Genomic DNA, 18,340 nt, shown 5'->3' with positions numbered 1-18,340 from the left:
ACGCCGAGCGCAAAATATACACGGTCTCATCTGAAACTTGAACCCAGGACCTTCTCTTTGCCGGGCGATGCTTAACCAATGGAGCTAATCAGACCCTACTCCCTTCAGTCATATTTAATTGTCTAACTTTGAATAAGAACTACCAAAATTATATTCATTTTCTCATTACACATTTTTATTGCCTGCTATTTTTATGTATGATCGCAGGATTCAAATCTTGTCTTGGATAAATATATCCTAGCTTTATTCTTAATATGCGACATTTATTGACTTTTTTTGCATGTCTAAGGTGAATATGACCTCCAATGACCTCCATGTTCAACGGAGTGGTCAGAAGCAAGCTGGAGTACGCCAGTACTGTCTGGATACCTTATCAACTTAAATACATAAATATGATTGAACAAATTCAAAAAAAATTCCTAAGGTATGTTTACATGCGATCATACGGAATATATCCGAAATTCATGCATCACGTGGAACTGCTAAAGGAGACAAATTACCAAAGCCTGGAGACTAGGCGTAATGCCGGACTCATGGTATTTGAATTAAAGTTACTAAAAAACCTTATCGATTGCCCATATCTCCTGTCATGCTGTGGATTATTCGTTCCTGATAAATACTGTCGAAATCGTAGCCACGACCTATTCTGTATACCGCAGGGTCGGACAGATGTCATTGCCCGACATAGCATGACAAGAGGTATGACCTTACTAAATGCCCTACCAGCGGATATAGATGTGTTTAATATCACTATACCATGTTTTAAAAAATATATGTACATGTATTGTTAGTTTTAATAAAATTGTACCATAATTGGACTTACCTGTCTGTCGTACAATAATTAAAAAAAAAATAAAAAATAAAAAAAATATTTATTGTTTAGTGCAAAAATAAAGATAATGGTGGTAGCTCTTGCTCGAAGTATAAGTTAAATATGACAGAAGGGAATAGAGTCTCATTAGCTCAGTTGGTAGAGGACCGCCCCGGAAAGGCGATGGTTCAGGGTTCAAGTTCTAGATGCAATCATTTGTTCCTCCACAGCTAATAATACCGTATTATAATACAGATTGAACGATTGCCATTTTAATAAATTTAATCCTATTTTACATATCCCGAATATAAAGTTAGTATAGAGGGGAAAGGGTTAACAGAAATTAGCTTTTAAAAGCTTCACTCAAAATTGTTTATTTTTACAGAAATGCATAAATATTCAAACTCCGCTTAATGATCACCAGCTTGCTTTAAGATTTTATATTTTTTTCCTGTTCAGGAAGGATTTCTGAGGCATCAACTTATACCAAACTTTTTAATGTTATTTTCAAAACCGCCAATTTTTTGACAATTTTTCAATTTTTCTTTAATTTTAAGGTTAGTCATATCATTTATATCGATAATAATTAGAAACAGTCCCAGTACGCTATCTTGGGGGACGCCATAGTTTAATAGCAATAGTTTACTCTTATGTTTGCCAATCTGTACTTGTTGTTCTCGCTCTGTTATATATGTCGTCAACGGGTTCATTGTCGTTCCAGCCATATGATTTTTTTTTTAGTTTATACAGTAATATTTTATGGTCTATTGTGTCAAAAGCTTTTTGGAGATCTATGAATAAAAGTTGATACCTATACTCATAATATTTCGAAAATCTGTGGTAAAAGTCAGTATATTTATTCACAAGATCCATTTAAATTAAATACTTTAAAAGTATAAACATCATATCTACAAACTGTATATTTACCCGATGTCTGAAAATAGAAATAAACAGTGACCTCAGCACGGGTAACCACCCAATGAGGCTCACATTACCAAATAATAGCTTATAAAAAATGCTTCTCATGTATCAACAAAAAACAAAAATAAATATGTGTAAAATTATAAGTAAAATATTTTCGGTACTATTCAACCGGCGTTTTATACGAATAACAAATTGAAGAAATATATGGTTCACAATAAAGGAAGCGCTATTTTAGTTAAAAGATTCAGGAGTATGTAAAACCCAATTATTATGATTGCATTTCCTTTTACATAGAACTTTTAGAAGCTTTAATATAAAAGTTAAAGATCATAAGAGAGCTCTATATGTTGCAATAGTGACTGAGTTTGCTGATCACTCATGGTTGGGGGGTGAGAGGGGGAAAGTTTATTAGAATTAGGAATCACAATGGCATTAGAAGGGAAAGACCAGTTAAATGGGAAAATATTTAAAAGACGATCCATAAAAAAATTCTGCTTACTAAGTATATCTGTATACAAATTAACTTTTTTCTAGTTTCTAAAATTTAAAAATGATTAATTTGTGATACCTGACAACCTGTGGGCAGTATTTTTAATTCCGTATTTACCCCGAAAGTGTGATCATTTTCTTATAAATGATGAGCGAAATCACCATTCAATATACAGCTCTGGGATGTTATTCGTGTCGGTTTAAAGTAGTTCTACTTTTATAAAAAAAAATGTTAACTGTTAGCGAAACATGTAGATTGTGTATGTAAAATTGCAGTAATGTAGAGTAATAAATAATATTGTTTGGATGATTTGTATAGCGCCGTTTTTGTGTAAAATCACCTCAAGGGTTTAATATTTAATAAAATAAATAATTCCATAATAAGACCATAACCGGTTAGAAGAACATAAATTTAAAAAAAAAGAGTTATTTGTATTTTTAATATTTTAGTTCAACTCTTCCAACATCATTTTTAGGAAGTTTTGTTTTTGAGATGTCGAATGAACTAACCATCACGCCGTTTCCCCGCAGGGGTAAGCAGAGAGGACGGACCGCCAAACAACTCGGACTTAACACACACTTCTGGCCTCATTCACATTCATACATACTCTTCTATTATTCTGACTCTTGACATAACCCGACTCAAGTTTCTGAGTCACTTGGTCGTGCCATGTCTTCCTCGGGTGTCCCCGATTTCTGCTACCATTCACATTTGCATCATATATTCTCTTTACACTACTTTCTTCACTCATTTGCTCTACATGCCCAAACCATCTAAGCGTCCTTTTCTTGATATTACTAATTACTCATACATCAGCCTTGCACTCTTTGTAGATGTCTCCGTGTAGAAACGAGCCTCAGTAAACTTTTCAAACATAATTGTACTGAGATATATTGTGGGTTCATTGAATTTGCCACAAAAACGTCTCCAAATATTATGTAGGAACAAATTAGTTGAATCCATTGTGGATCGTTGAACGTACAGCCCATGTAAACGAGCCAGACATCCATTGTTTAATTATGTTAAATTATACGCACGAACAAAATTTGACTTTTAAATTTAAAAAAAAAAAGATTTTCTCACTTCATTTAAGGTATTTGTTGGTATGTGCTTTGCATTTATCGACTCATTCATAAACGTATATTTTCGTTAATAAATTCAAAACAATTAACCCTTTTTGTGAATTTTTTAGTTAATTAATTTGTGGTGTATATATTTTTTTATTTAACACAATAAAATTATTAAATTTAAAAAAACACACTATGCAAGCCCTGATGAAGCTTGAGATAAGCGAAACCTGGTTGGCTATCATTTATTGATTCAATAAAAGTGGTATATTACAAAGTTTTTTTTTCATTTATATAAAGTCAGACCCCAGAGTATTTGCTTCCTTCGAAAAACAATGTAACTATTTTTTTTCTTTTTTTTTGTTAGTGTGATTCGTTAGTATTTTAATTAAATATCCTACAATATGAATAATATCTACAACTTCTAACATTTATCATATATTATGATGGCAGCATGCTACACTAGCGCCTCCTAGCTACTTGTGCTCCTTGGTTTTCTATCACACAAAACACATAAAGGCTTTTAGGTGAAACATATTATTTATTATAACTTAATTATAGAAATCAAAAAATTTTGGTAACCTACATACGACCTTACAGCTTTTTGGCGCATACATAATAAAATATTAAACGGATATAAACTTTATTTTTGATGGCTTAGAAAGGTAATAAAACACTTAGACGGTTAAAATTAAAAAATATATATATATATCAATATTTTTACTAAATGATGAATTTTTTTAATATATTCCAAAATAACACCAACATTTATAGTGATTTAAAACTTTACCAGGAACTAACACAGTTTGCTGAATTACCCTTATGATTTTTGTATAAAAATAACTGTGTTTTTTTCATGGTGTAATCAACTGTTACGTAAGCAAGAACATTTAATTTGTTGGAATTTAACGAACTCAAATTATATTTCACCGATTTATATTTCGTCAACATTTTTGGCTTCCTGAAAAATGACTTGGAGTGTTTTTGTTGTTTGTAATTATTATATCCGAAAACTGCACCCACGGAACCTAGTTTTTGGGACATTTTCACATATTTTTTAATCAATTTTAATATAACCACAAATTAGAAAGCGCAAAACACCGCCACCAAATACTAAGTAATTCAATTTGCCGCCAGTAGCGCCTGTAGCGGCCGGCGTTGTTGACACTGCCCTTTTGTTGACACTGCCTTTTTGTTGACACTGTTTTTTACTGGGCTGGACGATTATTAATATAATAATTTGGTAATTGATTAATCGAATCAGTGGTAGTGTAGAAAACGACAAAAGATACAGGTTTATTTTTTTTTCAATGATCAAATACGATGTTTTATAGTTTTAAGTAATCATAACACCTACCGGTTAATATTACCTACGTTATTGTGAAAACATGTTACAATGAATCTGTAAAACTTGACTATTTTGTTTAAACTTACAATCTAATTCAATTTTGTATCACAAAAATCATTGATTCTTAAATATTATTTTGACAGATGTGATTTCAACTCTCTTTACTGAAAAATAGTTATTGCCGATTAATGCAATCCAATTTTTAAAATGTTTTTTTTTTCTATTTCGTTGGACTAAGTTAGGTTATTTTATTTATAGAGATAAGTTTAAACAAAATAGTGAAACTTTATTATAACTTCAGGAACACATGCCAATAACGCCCTTCTATTGATATTATATGTCTTCACTGATTATACATAGATAGTTAATAAGGGCACTTTTTTCTCAGAAAAATCAAAATGCCACCAAATCCCGACGTGACCGGCATCCTCTTTGAGAACGAGAGTTTGGACCTGGAACACAGCTCGTATAACGGGATTGGTACCCATTTCAAAGCTGACAACAGAAAACCACAGCTAGTGTGGAGGAACATTATTTTCTTCTCTTATCTCCACCTGGCGGGGCTGTATGGAGCCTACCTCTTCCTCACCACTGCAATGTGGTCAACTGACGTATTCGGTAATAATTTTTTTTTCTATTACATTACAACTTTACGGAGAACAAACTCAAACATTTTGTTGGCACGAGAGACAGTGTACAAGAGTACAAGCTGTGAACAGTTTGTACTATTGTACGGTATTCACAACAACAACAAAAACTACAATAATACTTCCCTGAAGATTTAAAAAAAATTATTCAGTTAGGTATTTGATATTCTCATATAAATTATGAATACAATTGTGGATGCCATAAGCTCCATGGATAGTTCCAGACATTTTAGCAGTTGGGACTCTTGTGTGGTATTCACGTAAAATAGAAATTCTGGTTTTTATTTGGTGACAGCTGTTTAAGCATTAAATGTGATTTTCTTATCATCAATCATTAACAGATAACTTGATTAATATTGTACAGAATACGTATGATTCTTCTAGAAATGCTTTAAACCTGTTCATTTATTTGGTACCAAATCACTTATCACCATACTTACTTATATTATATAAGACAAGATAAAAATAGACGATTTTATTACAGTTCTAACAGCATTATTTGATATTTTGATATGAAACAGACGAAAAAAAATTAAAATAGAATTTTGTTTGACAAAATATAGAATGCCTAGGAATTCCATGCATACTAACCTGTCAACTGTAAATGGGACACAGGTGTCCACAAAAAATTGTAAGCGATTTTAATTTAAATATTGATTTAGAAACCCTTGGTATTTGATGTACGCAGCTTCTATGGTGGATTTGAAATAAATTATTTACGATTTTTCGGCGTGTTATTTTTTCTCAAGGTCATGGACTTTACAGACACCTGGTTAATCATTTTACACAATTTATGTGGGCGTAATGAATAATGACCATCATATTAATCACTCATAACAATACATTTACGAAATGTCAATTACCTACACCTCGACTTGAACTCAATTTACATTTCTGTATTCTGAATTGTACAATTTTCACTAAAGGTGTTCAAGAATAAAAAAAGTAAAATAAACAAATGCCTTTATTGTAATTTACAAATATAATGACAATCAAAGAAATGAAATTTGGTCCATTTTTAGAAATTTAAATACATTCCATGCTTACAGATTTTGTGATCATTTTATACAGTGCTGAAACTATAAACAACTTTACTTATGTACCAGAAAGATACAATAAACAGAACAACAAAATTTCCGTAACTGAACGAAGAAAATCTATTTTTAAAATAATTATTCACCCCCGACGTAACCAAATTACTGGCAGCTTGCGAAATTAACCACAAAATGTAAAATTTTGCTACAAAGCAGTATATTTTTTAAATAAAGTAAGATGTAATCCCGTAAACTTGAGAGTCAAGGCAAGGTTAGTGAAATGGAGCACTACTGATTTGTGTTGCAGCCGTGAGGTTGTGGGTTTGAATGAAATTAATTTATAGTAAAAATAAGATGGAATTTTATTTTTCCGTGTTGGCGCCTTCAGCTCGAGTGTATGATTGGACATGTTGAATATTTTTCTAAAAAAATCATGTTAATTATAAAAAATATATTTTTTAATTTTTTTAGTACTCATTTAACCTTTAACTATGGACGTGAAAAAAAAATCACACTCCCATGGACGTCGGGTCACACAGACCCCTTCACAAAATTCTTCTAATTTTCAAACCTGGACCAATCTGACTTTAGCAAGGAGTTTATATGTAGAAAGTATTTATAAATAAAAGATCGAGTAATAAAAATAATCAAATTTTATTCATATTTTAATAATTATCTCCAAATTTAACAAACCTAGTCAGTTTTCAGTCTTAATTGACTTGAGATCATATTAAGGCTCCTTAATTATAGTAGGTATTACAAAAATCAAAACCAATAATTTTTCCTAGCTAATAAAAGAAACAGTAACAAAAAGTCATAAAAAAACTTCTGAAAGAAATAAAATAAAAATTCTCACAAGGATCAAACTTATGTAAAATTACTGGCACTCAGAACATAGAGGCTTGGACGACAAACTGGCTTCACTGGCTTCTTGCAGTTAATACAGGCATGGGTTGTCTTTCTAGAGAGCTTTGATGGGCAAAATCTACATCTTTTACGATTTTTAGGACCAACTTCTTCAGCCTGTATTGCCGCTGGGGGCACATCTGCACCTAATATTCGAGTAATTGTCAACCTCAATTCTCTAGGCAACTTTGTGCATAAAACTCGTCTTTGAGCATGTGGCAGGACTAGAGACCGCGCTAAAGTTTTCAAAAAATCACCTCTTTCTATTTTCTTTTCCTGTTCCTGATTGAACAAGACGTAAGCATTTACTCCACTTAAATCTAGAACAAATTAAAAAAGTTTGTAATACTAAAATGTAAGAAAATTATAGTAGACGGGTCACATAGGCCCGAGTATATTTGTATGGAAATTATAGTCAACGGGTCTCCCAGGCCCTGATCAAATTTTAAATGATTATTACTCACGTAATAAGTGCCGGATGACGCGACCTTCTCCCTCCTTGGTCATAACACAACTAAAACTGAAGCTACTGAGACGCGCGGGGATGGCACGCGCGGGGAAGTTGTTTATTCCGACAAATTGAAGAAGGGGTTGGGCCTCTGAGACCCGACGTCCATAGTTAAAGGTTAAGCACCTACTTAGATAGAAAAAATATAATAGCGTTGATAATATTATGTTAAATTTTATTTTTTATATTCCAAAAGGCTATTTTATACTTATGAGAGATAAGGATCTAAAGTAACTTTTTATTTCAAGTTTAAAAATGTTTTTTTTTTGTTCCAAATACTTGATCTTCATTTTTGCTACTATTTAAATTTATGAATCTGTATAATACGATTACTGTATAATAATGACTAGCCATTCAATCAATAAATAAAGATTCGAAATTTTAAAATTAGAAATTCATGTCATACGGCATAAATTTTGGTCTATTAATGTGTAATTTCTATCACCTAAGAAATTTATAAAAAAGTACTATAGGACGCATATGTCTTATACTGATTTATAAATGTGGAAATTCTAACTTTACAATTGTAAATGTTCTCCAAAATGCCCTGGAAAGAATCTCAGACTTGTGATGTCCCGAAAGAAAACAATCATCTATTCTGAATGCAATTACTAATGTATCCAAATTGACCCTGACAATAAATTACATCTTTGCGATTCTTTCAAGGATAAAGAAATCATCCTGCCACTTCGAATGCAATCAACAATGTTCCCAAAATTTGTTTTGACAGCATCGCCATTCCACTGTAGGAATATTATACATATATATATTTATTTAAAAAAGAGTATATATATAAATTTATCTGTAGCGAGTGGCGGGGATTTGTACAAATCTACAAAATTATTTTGAGATGGATGAAATTTCGCACTTGGCCTTCAGAATAAGACAAAGGTCACTGCTACATTATATTTTGAAAAAACAGCCCATCCCCTTTTCCTGCTATTGATACCAGCATTTGTATACTTCTTGATGAAATTTTGCACAATTAACGTTGAAAAGAAGAGGTAAATTTTGTTTTCATCTGTTTAAAAATAAAAACAGAATAAAGCCCGTGAAACGCCGAGTCAACAGATAATCTAAAATATTTATAAAGGCCATATTTAGGTAAAATTCAAAGGTATCCGGCAATTTTTTTGTAGTTGTTATAAACATAATATATATCCAAGTGTGGCGCTCACATACGCAGTCATCATTCTTTTCCTAAATTTCAGTAGAGTTTGGACACAATATTGTTATATCAAAATTAAAACATTTTTTTTCAGTGATGACAGAGTGGAAGATACTACCAGTATCGCCCTGGTGTAAGACCACCATTCAGAATTGAAACGTTGCTCCAAATGGCTTTAGCCGTGTTTAGTGACTAGATCTGAATAGCCAGGTACTTCCTCACCTTCCTCTTTCCCTTCCCCACTTACCTTCAGCCTCACAACATCTCCCAATTGGGGATGCCATAGTGTCACTGGCTCCAGACGGGAGCAGTTGGGACTCTTGTGAGGTATTCACTATAAAAAAAAAAAAAAAAAAGACGATAACCCTCGAAATGAGACATCATTAATGTAAATAGTTTTATACAAAGTAATTTTAGTGAGTGCTACTATGAGATATATTACATATCTCACTTTTGTACTGGAATAAGTAAAATATTTATTGAACTATGTGAGTCTTACAGTGATACAAATTTATGTTGCCCAATTTTACATTTAACATGGTAGATTTTTTTGTAATGAGTGCCATAGCGATATATATTTTTTTGTAATGATTGCTATAGCGATATTTTTTTTTTGTAATGAGTGCTATAACGATATATTTTTTTTTGTAATGAGTGCTATAGCGATATTTTTTTTGTTGTAATTAGTGCTATAGCGATATATTTTTTTTTGTAATGAGTGCTATAGCAATATATTTTTTTTGTAATGAGTGCTATAGCGATATATTTGACTATAACCAAATATCCCAGAATAGCAGTCTTTTTTTAATTTTTTTTTTTTTTTTATAGTGAATACCTCACAAGAGTCCCAACTGCTCCCGTCTGGAGCCAGTGAGACTATGGCATCCTCAATCGGGGGATGTTGTGAGGCTGAAGGTAAGTGGGGAAGGGAAAGAGGAAGGTGGGGAAGTACCTGGCTATTCAGATCTAGTCACTAAACACGGCTAAAGCCATTTGGAGCAACGTTTCAATTCTGAATGGTGGTCTTACACCAGGGCGATACTGGTAGTATCTTCCACTCTGGAACGTGCCGCAAATATACTATATATTATTTTAATTAATTAATTGTGAAATAACACAAATTAATCAAATAAAATTTATTTGCGCACGCCGGGTTCGAACCCGCGACCTTCGGAATGGCAGCCCAATGCGTTACCACTGGACTATGCCGGCAGTCTACACTATTAAAATAACGAACCTTATTGACAGATAACCAAAAAAAAAAAGTTTTTTTAGATGTCTCACTAGTTTATGTCAACATACAGTTAGTGTAATTTGAAAAGAATAATGACCACCAAAGAAAAAAAAATTATTACAAAAGGATTGGAGTTTTTAAAACTTTAGAAGGTTTAACCTTTTTTAATACTTTGTCTAAATTTTCAGCATTTTTTCTGTATGTCATATCGGGTCTGGGACTTACAGCAGGGGCCCACAGGCTTTGGTCCCATAGGTCCTTCAAGGCCAAGACACCACTGAAAATTATGCTGCTAGTTTTCAATTTGATAGCATTTCAGGTAAGCTCTAAATGTACCATTTTCCCCTGGTGTCTCACAACCTTACAACATTCCCTAAACATGTATGCCACATTGTCAATGACTGACGGTTTAAACTCTCGTAAATAAGTTAATTAGTCTGATAAAATAATACGACGTTCGAAAATTGCAAAAATCGTTTTCAGTAAATCCGTTAATTACTTTTGGGACCCAAGGGACTTTATTGACAATCGAGTGTTTGTGACTTACCCAAATCACTTACTTCCAAACACGTCTGAAAACTATCGACTAATCCCAAGCTCAATCGTGATTATGGCTAACGATTTTCGACTCAGGAAAGATTGGCGATAAGTGACTTCAAATGGAAAATGGAGTTATTCCAAAAAACTGGTAAAGAAAAAAAAATTGTAAAAAGATAATTTGATATTTTTATACTTATAAATTGTTTTCACATTTAAACAAAGAGAATTTTGTTTTATCCATATTTTGGCACAGATTTTTTTGAAGTGAAATTTCTCTACGCGCGTCATGCATTTTCGAGGACCGGAGTAAAACTGACTCATGACCGTCACGAAAAACCGTGATCATTTGGTGGTGGCGGTACGGGACCCCCACCACCGCTCACCGTCCACTGTCGCTCTCTCACCGTAGTCGCTTACTGAGGTGAGGGAGCCACTGACGAACTTTCTCTCTCTCTCTCTCTCTCTTCTCTCTTTTCCTCTCTCTCTAGCCAACTACGCCGAAGCCAGGTATCAGCTGCTTGCTTCTTGTACTGCGCGTTGAGTGTAATACGAGTGAAATACGTAATTGATTGTGGTTTATTCGATTTGAAACAGAGTTTTAGTGTCAAAAATGATTTGTGACGAGATAGAAATGAGAAAAACATTCGTGGCACAAGAAGAAATATCCCCTGAAAATCACCAAAGAAGAAGAGAGTCTGATCCTCACAGTGATGGTGATGACATTAACGTAAGGTAAACATAACCAAGAAGAGTGGATAAATATCTCACAAAATAGTATTGTTGTTGTAATAGCATGATAAGATTGTTTAACATATTGGCGAGATTATACTAACAGTGAAATATGATGTAATGATCTATAATAATAATGCAAATGGACATGTACACACAAACAGTGTGTACAAAAACTAATTAATACTTAGAAAAAGAGAGAGAGAAGAATACTAAAAGTTTTACTTCCGTCGTGCGTAGGCTTGCCACACACTGTATTTTTTTTTGCACATTCTAACATATAAATTCGAAAAAAAAAACAAATTTTCGAATCAATTACCTTGTGATTAGAACTTATATATATTATAAATTTAAAACCAACACTTTTCAGATAACCACACACTTTATTTATTATTTTGCGTATCGACAAGTTTCGCTTAAACCAAGCTTCATCGGGATATGATAATAAATAAACACTAAGACACAGTTATCGAGTATATATTGGTAAACAGACAGAGGAACACAATGTTACATAGTATAAAAAAAAAAGTGGGTGTGTCAAGCCTACGCAAGACAGAAGTGAAACTTCTTTTGTTAAACCGTATGAACCACAATCAATTACGTATTTCACTCGTATTACACTCACGACGCAGTATACTAACCAAGCAGCTGATGCTTGGCGTGGCGCAGTTCGCTGGTGTCTGAGAGAGAGGAAAGAAGAGAAGAGAGAGAACGTTCGTGAGCGGCTCCCCCACCTCAACAAGCGCATATGGTGAGAGAGGGACAGTGAACGGTGAGCGGTGGTGGGGGTACCCGCATTTTCGTGTCGATCCTGACTCGGTTTTACTCCGTCCCCGAATTACGCGCCTAAAGAAGTTTCACTTCAATATAATATATTTTTAAAAATAATGTACAATGTACAGAAATAGAATCCCACACAAGATCGCGTAGTGCGCTCTAGCGAACGGATATTTTATCAGAGGGAGATAGTTTTAATTTTTTTTTCTGTAAATTATTACATATTATCAAAATAAATAAATTAATTAAATAAATGTAATACAATTATCATAATATACGGATTAGATAATAATTTTAATCCAACACAATAACGCAAAGCGCGCTCTAGCGGAGTAATGTTTTATCACAGTGAGATAAGTGTTTTTATTATTTTGCAATATTATTTTCTTTTAAAAAATGTTCTGACCTACTAAAAAATAAGATATTGAATGAAAAAGGCGTTAAAAACAAAAAAATAATGTGCGATGGCCGAGAATCGAACTCGGATCAACTGCTTGGAAGGCAACTATGCTGACCATTACACCACCAACGCCAGTTGTCGGGATGAGCTAAGAAGCATTTATATGTTACTTCAAAACTTTGACTAGATCAAATGAACTTTAATCGGTGGTGGGGGTACCCGCATTTTCGTTTCGATCGTGACTCGGTTTTACTCCGTCCCCGAAAATTCATTACGCGCCTAAAGAAGTTTCACTTCAAAAAAACAATACTAGACAGAGACCAAATATTTGAATCAGATAAAAAATTGACATTGAATAAGTGGAAGGAAACAATAAAAAAACCTTAAAATTAAACCTGTTTTATATTTTACTTTATAATAATTAACTATTTTATACATATATATTTATTATATATGTATATAATACATTTATTTCATTGTTAAGTAAGTATTCAGACAAATTTGTATTTAAAGACATCCTAACATCTAATGCTTCTAAATTGTCTAATTTAATACCTTCACCATTGTTATTTTAAAGTCAGTTCCAGTGATTTTATTAAAACTATAATCTGAAGAGATTAAATGATTTGCAAATTTAGAAAAACCCTTACTATTCATACATTGTTTGTTAGCGCCAAAAGCGTTTTAGAATTTAATTAGACGGACCTACCGTCGACTTTGCCCCAGCAGGCCTAGAAAATCTACTTTTCAGTGGGGTTTATTTGAATTATTTCTGATAAACGTATTACTAAAATCTCAACTGTCTCCAGAGAGATCCCTCGGGAAGTTACTAATTCATGGTCTAGAAAAGTAAAATCAAGTGTTTGCCGCTGATTTTATAGTATCATGAAATTTTGTAACGGTTTTACGTAAAATATTTTAATGGTAAGGTCCTGTTTTATTTATCTTAAATATAAATAACTTACATCTCCCTATAAACATTTGATATTTAGTAATACGTTCATCAGAAATAATTAAATGTGAGCGTCGAACAAACCCCCGTTAATCTTATGTCAACTTTAAAAAATCATTAATAAAAATAAAAATAAACAATTTATTTAGGATTCAGCAATAGATTGGGCACGAGATCACCGCCTCCACCATAAGTACAGTGAGACAGATGCTGATCCTTACAACGCCACCAGAGGCTTTTTCTTCTCGCACGTGGGCTGGCTGCTTTGCAAGAAGCACCCTGAGATAAAGGCCAAAGGGCACACGATCGATAACAGTGACCTTTACTCTGACCCTTTACTGATGTTCCAAAAGAAGTAAGTTGTCTAAATAATGTGTAAAGCAATATGTATGAGGTTCTAAATACCGACTGTTGAAAAATTATATATTTCTAACTTTGTATAATTTGATGTAATCTATTAAAACCGAAAAAGCCGTAGTGAAAAATATTCTGAAAGTCCCGGTAAGAACTGGAGAAATTTTCGTCAATCTTCATATCGTATCTATTGAACAATTTTATTCTAAATCAATTCTTCTTTATGTTTACATCACAAAATACCACAATTAACAACTATACAATATAACAACAACGATAAATACAAACAACCAAAAATTCAATATTTTGGCAAAAGGGCTTCCTATGCTATAGTACTCAACTAAGTAAATCAACTCTCATTAAAAACTCACAACAATATTATAGCATTTCAATTTCAAATAAACAGTTTGATATAAAACAGGGAGATTACAAATAAAAAAACCAAACACCAAGCACAGATTGAAACCGAAACCACTCAACTGCACTAAAAATACCATTTAATATATACATTAAATTGTATTTTTAAATATATATATATAACATTCCCGGGTTACAAATAACCTGATAATATATGAAAATCTCATACTACCAAGACAGTAAGAGGAAAATGTTGCTTGTGTTGTGATGAAGAACTTAGCCAGCCGAGGAATTTATTTATTCATTTCTTATGTCACTCCCGACTGGGCTTTTACATGTTATTTCTTATTTATTACAAATATTATTTTTATTAATCTAAATAAGAAAAACAAAAGCAAAAAGAAAATAGAAGACAAAATAAAACTCAACCTCTGAAACAAAAACAATGTCAAAAACGAATAAAGTGGAAACTAGACACTCCACCATGCAAGATGGAAAAATATAATATTAGGAAAATTACAAAAAATTGGTAAGATAAACAGAGCTATGTAGTTTCTATAGTTACATTTGATGTTCTTCTTTCTGAAATAAATTGGGTAATGACTTTTTTTATATTTAGGTATATAGAATTGTGATTCTGTGTTGGAGTTATCACAATAGAACGCCAGATAATTCCATGATGTTGGTTTGCGAGTTATATGTAAAAAAAAATCAAGTAGTTCAGGTCTCTCAAGTATTGAATTTATGATTTTATATAAAATTTATGAATTTTATATAAACTGAACACACTACGCATGGGTGGGACCCAAAGGCGATGTCAACTCAGCCACCGTGTGGTCAATTTTACTATGTATAATATATTTTATTTTATTATACACAATTATTTAAAAAAAAACACTACGTATTTATAGTTACTTCATATTGTCCACACTACTAAATTAATATGTTAATGAAATCTTTAGCACCGAAGATCGCGGTCAGGATATCATTATCTCTATTTGTTACAAAAAGGAAGATATAAAAACGTTTATTAATGTTATTCACACTTTGTATAATTATTTTGTGCGGACATTATTTCTATCCACAAAAATATTATGTAAAACAGCTCATTCCTATACGGTTCGAACTGGCTACAACGCATTATAACGTAGAATACGCTGCTAGTTGGTAAGATGGTTATCACCAACTTTGGACGGCATGACGCCAGAATCGCTAAATTCATGATAAAAATTAATGAGTTGTTTTGGCGGTCAATAAAAAAGGCACATTTTAAATCATTGTCGAAAATTTATTTGTCAATATAAAAATCAAATAAACGTGCCATGATTATGATTTTTTTCTTACGTTTAAGCATTTGAACAATGAAAATACCCCTTTCCAATTGCTTTAACTTCGTACCACTAAAAACACTACCAAGATCTGTACTGATTTTAAAGAAAACTGATGTCACCCATTAACATAAAACCTCTCTACTCGTAGAGCCCAGAAATGCCAATGGAATTGAATACTTTTGATGAATTCGAGAAAAAAAATCTCTAATGTGTCAATAATATAATAAGCAAGTATAGAGGGTATACAGCTATAGTTTAAGAAAATAGATCGAAAATATTACAAAAAGGTTTCATCGTTTTCAGAAGAAGTAAAGAAAATTGGAACTAATTTCGGGTCCACGGAAACGCTAATAACTCAACACTTTTAACGATGCACGGAGAAAAATGAGTTTGCTAATTTACTAAGAATCTCTTCAAATTACTGAAGAAATACTTTAACGAATGAATTAATATGCTAACTTTGAGTAAATTTCGAATATATTATCATGATGTTGGTATATGTGTTCCTACATGGTGATAATATATCCCGTTTGAACCGGATTACCAATATTTTTTAAGAGATTCTTAAAAATTAGCAATACACATTTTTCTACGTGTGTGGATTTCTTAAATGTACGAAACTTAATAGTTATTTTGATTTGTCTTTTGGTTTTCAGAGACATTTTCAGATTCATTAAAAGTAATTTTTTTTAACTATCGTTTTGATTTCCAGATATTACCTGTTGCTGATGCCGATGTTCTGCTTTATTATCCCCACCGTTATCCCCATGTACTTCTGGGATGAGTCCTTCTCCAACGCCTGGTTCGTGGCCACCATGTTCCGCTATACCTACGTCCTTAACGGCACCTGGTGTGTCAACAGCGCCGCCCACATGTTCGGAAATAAGCCATACAACCGCCACATCAAACCAGTGGAAAATATGTGGGTCTCATCTTTAGTCCTTGGGGAAGGCTTTCACAATTACCATCACACTTTCCCTTGGGACTACAAGACTGCAGAACTTGGGGGATACTCTATGAACATTACTAAGGCATTCTTGGACTTCATGGCGTATATTGGTTGGGCGTATGACCTAAAAACAGCGTCCAAAAATCTGATAGAGAGAAGATCTAAGCGATCTGGTGATGGCTCGCATAATGTTTGGGGGTGGGGTGATAAAGATCAACCGAAAGAGGAAAAAGATGGCGCTATAATATATAATAGAAGCTCCCTTGCGTTTATAGAAGCCAAAAGTTTCTGAATCATCCAAAAAGATTGTATCTACGTACCTAATTTTCTTCTGGTGTCGTAGGTTGGGTCATAATAATTGCTACATTTTTTTCAAAGAGCCTTTGGCAGTATTTGCATAGGCATCATGTTGATTTTTTTTATTATGTTTATAGATATAAATGTTTTTAGTGCAGTTTATTATATTTTAATTAAAAGTATGTTGTATTTAAGTTGAAAACTTTTATTTGTTTAGTTAATAAGTTGTATTATATTGTGTAAAATAATGATGGTTGACTTAATAAAATACATTTAATTTATTTTTTTGATTTTTTTTATTATTAGTGATAAAAAAAACATCAACCAAAAACAATAGTAATATTTCAACAAGACATCTGTATTATCTGCCTGTACGAAATAAAAAGAAATTGTATTATATATCCATTAGCAGCATCATTTTCGTTGATCAAATGCATTGTACATGAAAGTTTTGTATTAGTGTTCGACGAACCGGTGGATGCAATCTGTTCGGCATAAGTTGAAAATAGTTGGACTAGTCAAATAATAGTCTAATCTATGGTTAGTGGTGGGATAGTTCACTGTAGAAATATATTATATATTTGATGTATTAATAAAATTTCTCTCATTGATCTTCCCCTGAGTTATCAGCATGGTAAACTTACATTGGTCACTCTTCATGATGTATATATAATATATGGAAAAATCTGCTCATTCAATTTTTAAAATGTTTTTGCCGAGATTCGCATAAAACACACTTTTTGCTGTTAATTTGAATATTACGTGATGTAAGTAAAATTTCTGAAGAGCCTCTTAAAACCTTAGTGATTCCAAGAAAATTTTCACGGATTAAATGTGTTCTCAAATTTTAATAAGAATAAAAATAATAAACGGAATACAGGTATATTTTTGTTTGTTTATTTTTTTGTTTTTGTGAGAATTCCGCTCCCAACCATCTGGAGCCAGTGAGACCATGGCATTCTCAATTGGAGAATATTGTGAAGCTGAAGGTGGTGGGGAGGGGAAAGAGACGGGGAAAGAGGGCTGGGAAGTACCTGGCCTTTTATATAGTATCTGGCCGGAAGCAACGTTTCAAATTTAAATGGTGGTCTTACACCAGGGTGATATTGAGAGTATCTTCCACTATGAAACGTACCGCAATTAAACCTTGTGATTTTTTAATTGGTGAAATGACACAAATGAACCAAAAATATTTACTAGGGCACGTCGGGATTTGAACTCGCAATCACTGGTTTTCATTCCTTTTCCTCACTTTTGGTATTTACGAATATCCAGTGAAAATTACAACGGTATTCAAAAAAAATGCAGAGAACAATAAAATAAAGATTTATACGATTCTGAATATGAGTTTTGCTGCTTCATTTGCGTTGTATAGTTATTCGTTCAATAAATAATAATAAACCGATTTTCAAAATGGTCGAAAACTAACACCCGCACTGTACGCCTCTGACGTCATCGTATCCCGATCGTGACGTCACGGTAGTATACATATATTTGTGACGTCATCTAAACTCATA

General features: G+C 32.7%; 1 protein-coding gene across 1 annotated transcript; it reads left to right on the top strand.

Annotated features, from left to right (window-relative positions):
- Positions 1–5,038: 5,038 nt before the first annotated feature.
- Positions 5,039–16,818, top strand: LOC149420841 (acyl-CoA Delta-9 desaturase-like). The gene is made up of 4 exons (XM_089635131.1): positions 5,039–5,258; positions 10,326–10,456; positions 13,685–13,890; positions 16,290–16,818. The coding sequence occupies exons 1-4, from the start codon at positions 5,039–5,041 to the stop codon at positions 16,816–16,818; spliced, it is 1,086 nt and encodes a 361-aa protein (XP_089491257.1).
- Positions 16,819–18,340: the final 1,522 nt, after the last annotated feature.

This window comes from Hesperophylax consimilis, chromosome 9, assembly GCF_061612785.1.
Source record: "Hesperophylax consimilis isolate HC1 chromosome 9, BYU_Hcon_1.0, whole genome shotgun sequence".
Taxonomy (NCBI): domain Eukaryota; kingdom Metazoa; phylum Arthropoda; class Insecta; order Trichoptera; family Limnephilidae; genus Hesperophylax; species Hesperophylax consimilis.
Note: the sequence above shows the minus strand (reverse complement) of the source record. Positions and strands in the feature narration are given on the sequence as shown.

What these genes read in the sequence shown, in the direction of transcription:
- LOC149420841 (XM_089635131.1), top strand. Translation starts at nt 5,039, where the DNA reads ATGCCACCAAATCCCGACGTGACCGGCATCCTCTTTGAGAACGAGAGT. An exon ending in TCAATTTGATAGCATTTCAG is followed by an intron (nt 10,457 to 13,684) that starts GTAAGCTCTAAA and finishes CAATTTATTTAG; the next exon opens with GATTCAGCAATAGATTGGGC. An exon ending in TTACTGATGTTCCAAAAGAA is followed by an intron (nt 13,891 to 16,289) that starts GTAAGTTGTCTA and finishes TTTGATTTCCAG; the next exon opens with ATATTACCTGTTGCTGATGC.